General features: G+C 42.1%; 1 protein-coding gene across 1 annotated transcript in view; it reads right to left on the bottom strand.

Moving 5' to 3' along the window:
• Window positions 1-14,137, bottom strand: part of LOC143765448 (serine/threonine-protein kinase 17A-like) — a 70,471-nt gene that overhangs the window by 13,880 nt on the left and 42,454 nt on the right. Inside the window, exon 2 of the mRNA XM_077252121.1 lies at window positions 4,401-4,613. Coding sequence (XP_077108236.1) covers window positions 4,401-4,613 — 213 coding nt within the window. The remainder of the gene's footprint in view (window positions 1-4,400; window positions 4,614-14,137) is intronic.

The following is a 14,137-nucleotide window of genomic DNA, read 5'->3' as shown; positions in this document are numbered from 1 at the left end:
CCCATCTAGAAAAGATGGCGGCAACACAGGTACAAAATACTGATGAGGCAGCCACTCACAGCCTACCAACTCATGGAGGGGGTGATTGTTTAGTATATGATTACACAATAGAAGCTTGTATAGGATGCTAGCATCTAGCACTGTCAGGACTTCACGTCGTCACTGCGGCCCTTCCCTTTACGAATCCTACTTGTGCTGGGTCTACCAGGTGTGGGAGAAAACATGCCAACCGTTGTCATTATTTTAGAAATAATTTTTTGATCCACATCAACTAGAGAAATAGGCCTGAAGACCACATCCAGGGGGTCCTTTCCCTGTTTGTGTATCACTTTTACGTTTCTTTGGATATGTTCAAAATGGCCCCTGTGTGAAGGATGTTATTGTAATATGTGGTTAAGGTTGTCAGAATATGATATGTTACGGCCTTATAAAATTCCTCACTATATTCACTTGGGCCCGGAGCCTTTCCATTTTATTGTAGGTGTTTAAGGCCGGCGTCACACTTGGCGTAAGACAATAGGGTCCGTATTTTACGGCCGTAATACGGAGAAATGTTCCCAAAATAGTGATCCGTAGGCAGGGTGTGTCAGCGTATTTTGCGCATGGCATCCTCCGTATGTAATCCGTATGGCATCCGTACTGCGAGATTTTCTCACAGGCTTGCAAAACCGACATCTAATGGATTTATGTGCTCAAATGTTCGGGAAAACATATATACAGTATATATATATATATATATATATATATATATATATATATATATATATCATTGAGACACACATATATATATATTCTGTATTTATATTTACTTCAGCGCGATATCTGTGAAAAGCCGGTAATTCAATTGCCAGCTTCTCATTTCTCCTTCCCAAACCCGACAGGATATGAGACATGGTTTACATACAGTAAACCATCTCATATCCCCATTTTTTTTGCATATTCCACACTACTAATGTTAGTATTGTGTATGTGCAAAATTTGGGCGCTGTAGCTAAAATAAAGGGTTAAATGGCGGTAAAAATTGGCGTGGGCTCCCGTGCAATTTTCTCCGCCAGAGTGGTAAAGCCAGTGACTGAGGGCAGATATTAATAGCCAGGAGAGGGTCCATGGTTATTGCCCCCCCCCCGTGGCTACAAACATCTGCCCCCAGCCACCCCAGAAAAGGCACATCTGGAAGATGCGCCTATTCTGGCACTTGGCCACTCTCTTCCCACTCCCGTGTAGCGGTGGGATATGGGGTAATGAAGCGTTAATGCCACCTTGCTATTGTAAGGTGACATTAAGCCAGATTAATAATGGAGAGGCGTCAATTATGACACCTATCCATTATTAATCCAATTGTTTTAAAGGGTTAAAAAACACACACACATGATTTAAAAGTATTTTAATGAAATAAACACAGCGGTTGTTTTAATATTTTATTGCTCTCTCAATCCATTTGCAGACCCTCGCTTGGCAAAACAATAAATGCACAAGATACATACCCTCTGTTGAACCGTCACGTCCCACGAGGTAATCCATCTGAAGGGGTTAAAATAATTTACAAGCAGGAGCCCTGCAAATGCAGCTGTGCTCGTGCTTGTAATTCCCCGGTGAATGAAGGAAATGTAGGTCATTAACCTACATTTCCTTCAGTCGCGGTGATGCGCCCCCTGGTGGATGTCCTCATATGACCTGGAGCGTGGGAAAAAGTTCCCAGGCTGCAGTTCATGAGAACATCCAGCAGGGGCACATCACCGCGACTCAATGTAAGTATAGATCACTCTGCTTTCCTTTCAGCACCCGGGGATTACAGGCACGAGCGAGTGGTTTAGCGCAGCTCATGCCTGTAATATTAGTTAACCCCTTCAGATGGATTACCTCGTGGGACGTGATAGGACATGTGTGTTTATTATTTTGCCAAGCGAGGGTGTTCCTGATGGATTGAGAGAGCAATAAAATACTAAAACAACCTGTTTGTTTCTTTCATTAAAATACTTTTAAATCATGTGTGTGTGTGTTTTTTAACCCTTTCAGACAAATGGATTAATAATGGATAGGTGTCATAATTGACGCCTCTCCATTATTAATCTGGCTTAATGTCACCTTACAATAGCAAGGTGGCATTAACCCTTCATTACCCCATATCCCACCGCTACACGGGAGTGGGAAGAGAGTGGCCAAGTGCCAGAATAGGCGCATCTTCCAGATGTGCCTTTTCTGTGGTGGCTGGGGGCAGATGTTTTTAGCCACGGGGGGGCCAATAACCATGGACCCTCTCTAGGCTATTAATATCTGCCGTCAGTCACTGGCTTTACTACTCTGGCGGAGAAAATTGCGCGGGAGCCCACGCCAATTTTTTCCGCCATTTAACCCTTTATTTTAGCAGGTACAGCGCTGAAATTTTGCACATACACACTACTAACATTAGTAGTGTGGAATATGCAAAAAAAAAGGGGATATGAGATGGTTTACTGTATGTAAACCATGTCTCATATCCTGTCGGGTTTAGGCAGGAGAAATGAAAAGCCGGCAATTGAATTACCGACTTTTCACTAACACCGCTGCATATTTCTCGCAAGTCACACTGCTGGTCCGTGTGGAATCCGTATTTTTCTCACCCCCATAGACTTTCATTGGCGATTTTTTTGCGCAATACGCTGACAAACGCAGCATGCTGCGATTTTGTACGGCCGTAGAACGCCGTATATTACGGATCCGTAATATACGGCTGATAGGACTAGACCCATTGAGAATCATTGTGCCGTATGTTATGCGAGTTTTACGGACGTAGTTTCTGCGCTCTTACGTCCGTAAAACTCGCATGTGTGACGGCGGCCTTATAGTAGCTCTTATGGCCTCTTCTGTTATGTCAGCATTAATAAAATCTTTTTGTTCTAGTGATAACTTAAGCAGGGACATGCTATTAAGAAAACGATGTCCCTCCGCTATATCTACAGAGGAATTGTGATACAGTGTATTGTAGTAGTAATATATCATTTATTTTTTGAAGGGTCAGAGGTGATATTGCCCTGGATCTCTATTGATTACAGCCTGTTTAGTATATTGTCAGATCCTAAGGTATAGTCGAGTTCTCTCGCATCATGGTGTAACCATCTCCATACATCGTTTAGGCCTGTATTACATAAAAGGGCAGATAGAGAAGTCTCTCCTCATATTGACTTTGGGGTACAACCCCTCTTGTCTTCTCTAATTTTGTTAACAGTATTTAGATCTCCCCCAATTATCATCATCAATGGGGAGACATCCAACATACCCTTTGTTCCAATTCTTTGAAGAAACCTTTATTTGAACCGCTAGAGCCATATATATTATTAATACTATAAGTTTCCTCACCACTTTCAAAAGTGATGTGAATCCAACATCCCTGGTCATCATGTTCCTGCTTCTGCAAGGTGTATGTGAAATGTTTGTGAAATAGAATCATTACCCCGCACGTCTTTTCTGGGTGGCTGAACACAGAACCTTCCTTACCCCAAAACGGTTAAGCCTACAAAAACATCCTACTATTTTAAATGTGTCTCCTGGAGTAGAACGATATCAGGGAAGAAGTGTTTGAAGTGCCTCAGGCTTTTTGTTCTTTTGTCAGGCGATTTAAGAACTTTTACTTTCCAATAAATAATATTCATTGTTAATAGTTATTTTTATCTCACAATATGGTTATTATAAGGGAAACCGTTTCTCAGCACCCAAGAGTGTTTAAAAAAAGGGGGGAAGGGAGACACTAGATGGGGAAACCCCAAAACCTTAACATTTAACCACTTAACAATTTACACGCTACAGTAAAGTGCCTTGCTAATACTCACTGCACCATGTGCTACGGACTGCTCTTTTTTCCTTTTTCTGGTGAGGTGGACCTCAAAATATTGAGCTAAATTAAATTATACATATGATGTAGCTCTTTTTCTTTCTACCCTATTTATCAGATCTTTTTGGACAATTTATGGAAATCTTTTTGGCTTTACACAATTGAAGAAGAAATGGTGTCAGAAGAGATTATATTTTCTGCAGCAATAAGCCTCACATTTAATAGGTGCAACCACAACTTTTTGTAGACACTTTCATAAGCTCCATATAAGGTTATATACTTCAGCCTTATAGGGCTTTATAGACATTACCGTCTGTGAACTGGGCAGGAAGTGGTTACCTTGGTTTAGCTGACACAGACACGAACATGCGCTTCTCAGAAAGATGCTACACGGTGTTAGAGCAATGTGGTAAGAATTTCCTCTGAGTTTTTGGATTACCATCATTACAGATTCGAGACACTTCACCTACATCAGTTCTTAGCTCAGCGTGGAGCGTATTTATCACTGCAAGGTGGACTTCTAGAAATGTGTGTGACCCTGAATCCCTTGTGACAGCTACAGACATCAGTCCCAGGAGACGTCACTACTTACTATTCCATGATGAGGATTATTTCACTGTTGGTCTCGAAGACTTCATGTAGGTCCACCACATAGGGTGAGAATCGAGCTAGTTCGAGAATGGCGATCTCATTGATGATGTCACTGCGGCAGTCTTCACCCTTTCGTCGTTTCCTCAGAAACTTTGCAGCGTATTTCTTGCCGGTCAATAATTCTACACATTTCTTGACCACTGCAAACTTCCCCCTAAGACAGAAGAACAGAAACGGTTTACAACTCATATTAGCTCTTTGCAACAAAAAAAATTAGCATCTGGACATAATTCTAGATTTCTCTATGAAATTCTCAGTAGTAATGGAAGACCCACCTGGGTAATGGGGCTAGAAATGCCAGAGCCTTTACAGCCATTTCTAGTCACTAGTGAAGTAGTGTCAGAGGTTGCCAAACTTGTAGCCCAAAGCCACTCTGTTATCAGGTATTTACCCCCTAATCTACGAGCAGCATAATGTAGTGGCAAAGAGAGACCCTTGAGAGGGGGTCCTGAATAGTTTCCTACTTCCTAAATGATGATACCTCATGGGATTGAGCTCTCTTTGTTCATGGGCCCTTTACCAATCACATTAGATGTACAGCCTTAGTTATGTTTAAACTTGTCACCAGGTGTTTGCTACTCCATCTGAGAGCAGCATGATGTAGAGGCAGAGACCCCAATTCCAGTGATGCATCACTTACTTGGATGCTTGCTGCAGTAATAAATGATAAATCACTGTTTTATATGCTGTATCGCTTTCCTATTAGGAAATAAGAAACTATTCAGGACCCCCCCTCTCAAGATGAACTAAATTGTAAGTATATAAAGGGTGCTACAGGAGCAAAGGTCTGATTACAGGAGTGGGCAGTGAAGCAAAGAGAAGGTTCACATGTCCTGCATGGCAAAACCCTGTACCCCTCTCTCCTCTGTGTACGCCAGTGATCATATCTGTGTTGTCCAGCACGTGGACTCAATTATACACTGGTATACAGTGATTTTGGTGCCAACGATGTCTGAACTGTTTATATTAAGTTTATGGTGCTGATTAAGAATATGCATTTCTGAGATGTTTAATAGTTAATAATTACAGTAGAGTTCTGGCTTCAAAAAGTTGCTTTTATAACATTGTAACCCTACAAATTTAAATACAAAATTATGGTATATTGGATATTTCATTACCTAAGACACTCTTAAAGAGTCAAAATACCGACCAATAGACCAAAAGCTACTGTATTTGAAATCACACACAAGTCGCATTGGGGGAATGCATTATTTTCATGCATGACTTACCATATATACTCAAGTATAAGCCTTTGTGCTGAAAACACCCCCTCGGCTTATACTAGAGTTAGGGTCTAGAGCAGGAGTCGGCAGCTGCGGGCTAAAATCTATGCCCGCTGCTAAAGCAAAATGAGCCAGTGGCTGCAGCTGACAATGTGCACGCTACTAAATAGGAAAGACTACTCACTGCCCTCCACGCACATAGTTCCGGCGTGGAGAGCGGTGAGTATTCTGGCAGCTGTGCTCTGCTTAAAGCAGCTGCTGGCATCGGAACAATACACGAGAGAGCACAGGAAGGTAAGAAATGGTTTATTTTTTAATGTTTTTGATGGGGGCCATGCATACCAAGATGGGGAAGGGGACCAATCATACTAGGATAAGGATGGGGCCATGCAGACCAGGGCGGGGATGGGGGCCAATCTTTCAAGGATAGGGATGAGGAACCATGCAGACAAGAACAAGGAGAAGGTCATGCATACAAGGATAAGGATGAGAAGCCATGCATACAAGGATAGGGATGAGGAACCATGCATACAAGGATAGGGATAGAGATGAAGAGCCACGCATACCAGGAGAAGGATGAGGAACTATGCAGACCAGGATAGGAATGAAGAGTCATGCATACAAGGATAGGGATGAGGAGCCAGGCATACAAGACATAGGGATAAGGAACCATGCATACCAAGATAGGGATGAGGAGCCATGCATACTAGATTGGGGATAAGGAGCCATGAATACCAGGATGGGGATGGGGCCAATTATACAAGGATAGGGATGAGGAGCCATGCATACTGTACAAGGATAGGGATGAAGAGCCATGCATACAAGAATAGGGATGAGGAGCCATTAAGAGCAGGATAGGGATAAGGAGCTATGCATATCAGGATAGGGATGAGGGGACAATGCATACTCGGCTTATATTCGAGTCTATAAGTTTTCCCAGTTTTTCGTAGTAAAATTTGGTTCCTCAGCTTATACTCCGTGTATACGGTATTTGAAAAACTAGAACCAACTTAGCAAATTCAAAAAACCTTGCCACCTGTAAAAAAAAAAAATGTTGTAGACCTGTGTAATAGAAGAGTCAGTAAGGAAACGTCATGAACCATAATAATTACAACCATTGTTTCCCATCATGCTTTGCTCTCACCATCTTATTCTAGTTATATGAGTACAATACATGAATGCTGAAAACCATTATACAACTTTCTCATGATCACAGTGGAAGCCAGATTGTCTTCAGTGAAGCGTGAACATCCCACGCATGCTACATACATCTGCTAATTACTTTGCATTTCTCGGTAAACCGGAAACTTTAGATTAAAGGTATCATAGAGCTTTTAAAGAATTCATGATATACAGTGGCATGTAAAAGTTTGTGCACCCCTTGTCAAAATTACTGTTACTGGGAACAGTTAAACAAGTTGAAATGATCTCTAAAAGGCCTTAAGTTAAAGATGACACATTTCCTTTGTATTTGAGCCAAAAAATATATATTTTTTCATCTATAACATTTTAACCCCTTCACCCCCAAGGGTGGTTTGCACGTTAATGACCGGGCCAATTTTTACAATTCTGACCACTGTCCCTTTATGAGGTTATAACTCTGGAACGCTTCAACGGATCTTGGCGATTCTGACATTGTTTTCTCGTGACATATTATACTTCATGATAGTGGTAAAATTTCTTTGATATTACCTGCGTTTATTTGCAAAAAAAATGGAAATTTGGCGAAAATTTTGAAAATTTTGCAATTTTCCAACTTTGAATTTTTATGCCCTTAAATCACAGAGATATGTCACACAAAATACTTAATAAGTAACATTTCCCACATGTCTACTTTACATCAGCACAATTTTGGAACCAAATTTTTTTTTTGTTAGGGAGTTATAAGGGTTAAAAGTTGACCAGCAATTTCTCATTTTTACAACACCATTTTTTTTTAGGGACCACATCTCATTTGAAGTCATTTTGAGGGGTCTATATGATAGAAAATACCCATGTGTGACACCATTCTAAAAACTGCACCCCTCAAGGTGCTCAAAACCATATTCAAGAAGTTTATTAACCCTTCTGGTGCTTCACAGGAATTTTTGGAATGTTTAAATAAAAATGAACATTTAACTTTTTTTCACAAAAAATTTACTTCAGCTCCAATTTGTTTTATTTTACCAAGGGTAACAGGAGAAAATGGACCCCAAAAGTTGTTGTACAATTTGTCCTGAGTACGCCGATACCCCATATGTGGGGGTAAACCACTGTTTGGGCGCATGACAGAGCTCGGAAGCGAAGGAGCGCCATTTGACTTTTCAATGCAAAATTGACTGGAATTGAGATGGGACGCCATGTTGCGTTTGGGGAGCCCCTGATGTGCCTAAACATTGAAACCCCCCACAAGTGACACCATTTTGGAAAGTAGACCCCCTAAGGAACTTATCTAGAGGTGTGGTGAGCACTTTGACCCACCAAGTACTTCACAGAAGTTTATAATGCAGAACCGTAAAAATAAAAAATCATATTTTTTCACAAAAATTATTTTTCGCCCCCAATTTTTTATTTTCCCAAGGGTAAGAGAAGAAATTGGACCCCAAAAGTTGTTGTACAATTTGTCCTGAGTACGCTGATACCCCATATGTGGCGATAAACCACTGTTTGGGCGCATGGGAGAGCTCGGAAGGGAAGTAGCACCATTTGACTTTTCAATGCAAAATTGACTGGAATTGAGATGGGACGCCATGTTGCGTTTGGGGAGCCCCTGATGTGCCTAAACATTGAAACCCCCCACAAGTGACACCATTTTGGAAAGTAGACCCCCTAAGGAACTTATCTAGAGGTGTGGTGAGCACTTTGACCCACCAAGTACTTCACAGAAGTTTATAATGCAGAACCGTAAAAATAAAAAATCATATTTTTTCACAAAAATTATTTTTCGCCCCCAATTTTTTATTTTCCCAAGGGTAAGAGAAGAAATTGGACACCAAAAGTTGTTGTACAATTTGTCCTGAGTACGCTGATACCCCATATGTGGCGATAAACCACTGTTTGGGCGCATGGGAGAGCTCGGAAGGGAAGTAGCACCGTTTGACTTTTCAATGCAAAATTGACAGGAATTGAGATGGGACGCCATGTTGCGTTTGGAGAGCCACTGATGTGCCTAAACATTGAAACCCCCCACAAGTGACACCATTTTGGAAAGTAGACCCCCTAAGGAACTTATCTAGATGTGTTTTGAGCGCTTTGACCCACCAAGGGCTTCACAGAAGTTAATAATGCAGAGCCGTAAAAATAAAACAAAAATTTTTTCCCACAAAAATTATTTTTTTAGCCCCCAGTTTTGTATTTTCCCGAGGGTAGCAGGAGAAATTGGACCCCAAAATCTGTTGTCCAAGTTGTCCTGAGTGCGATGATATACCATATGTGGGGAGAACCACTGTTTGGGCGCATGGGAGGGCTCGGAAAGGAAGGAGCGCCATTTGGAATGCAGACTTAGATGGAATGGTCTGCAGGCGTCACATTGCGTTTGCAGAGCCCCTAATGTACCTAAACAGTAGAAACCCCCCACAAGTGACACCATGTTGGAAAGTGGACCCCCTAAGGAACTTATCTAGATGTGTGGTGAGCGCTTTGACCCACCAAGGGCTTCACAGAAGTTTATAATGCAGAGCCATAAAAATAAAACAAAAATTTTTTCCCACAAAAATTATTTTTTAGCCCCCAGTTTTGTATTTTCCCGAGGGTAACAGGAGAAATTGGACCCCAAAAGTTGTTGTCCAATTTGTCCTGAGTGCGCTGATACCCCATATGTGGGGGGAAACCACCGTTTGGACGCATGGACGGGCTCGGAAGTGAAGGAGCGCCATTTGGAATGCAGACTTAGATGGAGTGGTCTACAGGCATCACATTGCGTTTGCAGAGCCCCTAATGTACCTAAACAGTAGAAACCCCCCACAAGTGACACCATGTTGGAAAGTAGACCCCCTAAGGAACTTATCTAGATGTGTGGTGAGCGCTTTGACCCACCAAGGGCTTCAAAGAAGTTTATAATGCAGAGCCGTAAAAATAAAACAAAAATTTTTTCCCACAAAAATTATTTTTCAGCCCCCAGTTTTGTATTTTCCCGAGGGTAACAGGAGAAATTGGACCCCAAAAGTTGTCCAATTTGTCCTGAGTGCGCTGATACCCCATATGTGGGGGGAACCACCATTTGGATGCATGGGAGGGCTCAGAAGGGAAGGAGCGCCATTTGGAATGCAGACTTAGATGGAATCGTCTGCAGGCGTCACATTGCGTTTGCAGAGCCCCTAATGTACCTAAACAGTAGAAGCCCCGCACAAGTGACCCCATTTTGGAAACTAGACCCCCTAAGGAACTTATCTAGATGTGTTGTAAGAACTTTGAACCCCCAAGTGTTTCACTACAGTTTATAACGCAGAGCCGTGAAAATAAAAAATCCTTTTTTTCCCACAAAAATTATTTTTTAGCCCCCAGTTTTGTATTTTCCCAGGGGTAACAGGAGAAATTGGACCCCAAAGGTTGTTGTCCTATTTGTCCTGAGTACGCTGATACCCCATATGTTGGGGTAAACCCCTGTTTGGGCACACGGGAGAGCTCGGAAGGGAAGGAGCACTGTTTTACTTTTTCAACGCAGAATTGGCTGGAATTGAGATCGGACGCCATGTCGCGTTTGGAGAGCCCCTGATGTGCCGAAACAGTGGAAACCCCCCAATTATAACTGAAACCCTAATCCAAACACACCCCTAACCCTAATCCCAACAGTAACCCTAACCACACCTCTAACCCTGACACACCCCTAACCCTAATCCCAACCCTATTCCCAACCGTAAATGTAATCTAAACCCTAACCGTAATTTTAGCCCCAACCCTAACCCTAACTTTAGCCCCAACCCTAACTGTAGCCTTAACCCTAGCCCCAACCCTAGCCCTAACCCTAGCCCTAATGGGAAAATGGAAATAAATACATTTTTTTTATTTTTCCCTAACTAAGGGGGTGATGAAGGGGGGTTTGATTTACTTTTATAGCGAGTTTTTTAGCGGATTTTTATGATTGGCAGCCATCACACACTGAAAGACGCTTTTTATTGCAAAAAAATTTTTTTGCGTTACCACATTTTGAGAGCTATAAATTTTCCATATTTTGGTCCACAGAGTCATGTGAGGTCTTGTTCTTTTTGCGGGACGAGTTGACGTTTTTATTGGTAACATTTTTGGGCACGTCACATTTTTTGATCGCTTTTTATTCCGATTTTTGTGAGGCAGAATGACCAAACACCAGCTATTCGTGAATTTCTTTTGGGGGAGGCGTTTATACCGTTCCGCGTTTGGTAAAATTGATAAAGCAGTTTTATTCTTCGGGTCAGTACGATTACAGCGATATCTCATTTATATTATTTTTTTATGTTTTGGCGCTTTTATACGATAAAAACTATTTTATGGAAAAAATAATTATTTTTGCATCGCTTTATTCTCAGGACTATAACTTTTTTATTTTTTTGCTGATCATGCTGTATGGTGGCTCGTTATTTGCGGGACAAGATGACGCTTTCAGCGGTACCATGGTTATTTATATCTGTCTTTTTGATCGCGTGTTATTCCACTTTTTGTTCGGCGGTATGATAATAAAGTGTTGTTTTTTGCCTCGTTTTTTTTTTTTTTTTCTTACGGTGTTTACTGAAGGGGTTAACTAGTGGGCCAGTTTTATAGGTCGGGTCGTTACGGACGCGGCGATACTAAATATGTGTACTTTTATTGTTTTTTTTTTTTATTTAGGTAAAGAAATGTATTTATGGGAATATTTTTTTTTTTTTTTCATTATTTTGGAATATTTTTTTTAATTTTTTTTTACACATTTGGAAATTTTTTTTTTTACTTTTTTACTTTGCCCCAGGGGGGGACAATACAGATCGGTGATCTGCCAGTTTGCATAGCACTCTGACAGATCACCGATCTGAGAGAAGTGCAGGCTGCTTCACAGTGCCTGCTCTGAGCAGGCTTCTGTGAAGCCACCTCCCTCCCTGCAGGACCCGGATCCGCGGCCATCTTGGATCCGGGTCTGGAGCAGGCAGGGAGGGAGGTAAGACCCTCGCAGCAACGCGATCACATCGCGTTGCTGCAGGGGGGCTCAGGGAAGCCCGCAGGGAGCCCTCTCCCTGCGTGATGCTTCCCTGCACCGCCGGCACATCGCGATCATGTTTGATCGCGGTGTGCCGGGGGTTAATGTGCCGGGGGCGGTCCGTGACCGCTCCTGGCACATAGTGCCGGATGTCAGCTGCGATAGTCAGCTGACACCCGGCCGCGATCGGCCGCGCTCCCCCCGTGAGCGCGGCCGATCGGCTGTGACGTACTATCCCGTCGAGGGTCAGATAGGCCCAGGTCACCTCGACGGGATAGTACGTCTAAGGTCACAGAGGGGTTAAAAATTAGAAAAAGGAAAATGGGCCAATGCGAAAGTTTGGAAACCCTGCATGGTTAGTATCTAGTAGCAGCCCGTTTTGAAAGTATCAAAGCTTGTAAAGGCTTTTTGCAGCCAGCCAAGAGTCTTTTGATTTTTGTTTGAGGGATTTTCATCCATTCTTCCTTGGAAAATTCTTCCAGCTCGGTGAGATTCCTGGGTCGTCTTGCCTACACTGCTATTTTGAGGTCTAGCCACAGATTTTCAATGATGTTCAAATCAGGGGACTGAAAGGATCATTGTAAAACCTTTATCTTTCACCTTTTTGAGGTAGTCTATTGTGGATTTTGACGTGTTTAGGATCATAATCCATTTGTAGAAACCATCCTCTTTTCAACTTCAACTTTTTTACAGATGGTGTTATGTTTGCCTCAACAATTTGTTGAAATTTCATTGAATCCATTCTTCCCTCTACCCGTGAAACGTGCCATTGGCTTCAACACAACCCCAAAGCATGATTGATCAATGCCCATAATAATAATAATAATAATAATAATCTTTATTTATATAGCGCCAACATATTCCGCAGCGCTTTACAGTTTAACAGTTTCAAACACAACAGTCATAGGTAACAACGTTAACAATACAGTAATAAAGCAAAAATAAGACGACCCTGCTCGTGAGAGCGTACAATCTACAATGAGGTGGGGAGATACAAAGCACAGGTGTGTATTTATAATGGTGTATTTACAGTGATGGTCCAGCCATCTTCCGGGGGTGGGGGTAGATGGAAGTAGTGAATGGGTTACACACGCACAAAAACATAAAATGAGTTTGATTAGGGAACGTGATAGGCCGCTCTGAACAAATGTGTTTTGAGCGAGCGCCTAAAGCTATGCAAGTTGTGGATGGTCCTAATGTCTTGGGGTAGAGCATTCCAGAGGATTGGCGCAGCACGGGAGAAGTCTTGGAGTCGGGAGTGGGAGGTACGGATTAGTGCAGAGGTTAGTCGAAAATCATTTGCAGAGCGCAGAGGTCGGTTAGGCCGATAGACAGAAATGAGGGAGGAGATGTAAGGGGGTGCCGCACTATGGAGAGCTTTGTGGGTGAGAACAAGTACTTTGAATTGTATCCTGTAATGAATGGGCAGCCAGTGTAACGACTGGCGAAGAGCGGACACGTCCGAGTAACGATTAGCCAGATGGACGACCCTGGCTGCTGCATTAAGGATAGACTGGAGAGGCCCATGCCCATGCCCATGGTTGGCAAGACTTTCTTTTCCTGAAATTCTGTGCTCTTTTTTTCTCCACACATACTTTATAATTGTGGCTAAAGAGTAAGTTTTAAAATGACTATATTGATATTTTTTGCGTAAAATACAAAGCAAATGTGTCATCTATACCTTTAGGCCTTTTCGAGATCATTTAATCTTTAATTTGCTTAACTGTTCATAATAACAGTAATTTTGATCAGAGGTGACCAAACCTTTACATGTCACTGTAGCAACAAGAGCTCTGTGTAGACTTCACTGCCTCCTACCAACTATCTACAGGAACTGTGAGAATACAGGATTACATATACACCAGTACATGGTAGTCTGTATCCAGAACTGAATTACAATTGCGGGGAAGGAGGCATCTGCAGGTTATTGTGGGCATCCAAGGAGTTTATCTGGTTCCTGGTTGTCATACAGTATTATCACACAGACATACATACAAATAAGAAATGGGTGCTAGTAAGGACAAGATAATTTCCAGCCCTATGTGTTCTCTCAGTTGTTTGTCACTAAATTGTATGTAGAATAATAGAAGCTTGAGGTAACCATATACATCAATGGATTTCAATATGACCATTTAATATGCTTGGGGTTAGTCTATATACCCCTGTCCTTATGGCAAATATCAAGGCTAGAAGGATTGGGCTGTTCAATTTGAACATGTACTATCCTTTTGTTCCTACCAGATATAAGCTGCCAACAGAAGACTTTGGCAATGATTTAAGGTACCGTTACACTAAACGACTTACCAACGATCACGACCAGTGATGCGATCG

Source organism: Ranitomeya variabilis, chromosome 4, assembly GCF_051348905.1.
Source record: "Ranitomeya variabilis isolate aRanVar5 chromosome 4, aRanVar5.hap1, whole genome shotgun sequence".
In the NCBI taxonomy this organism is placed as follows: Eukaryota; Metazoa; Chordata; class Amphibia; order Anura; family Dendrobatidae; genus Ranitomeya; species Ranitomeya variabilis.
This window is presented reverse-complemented; position numbering and strand designations above follow the sequence as displayed.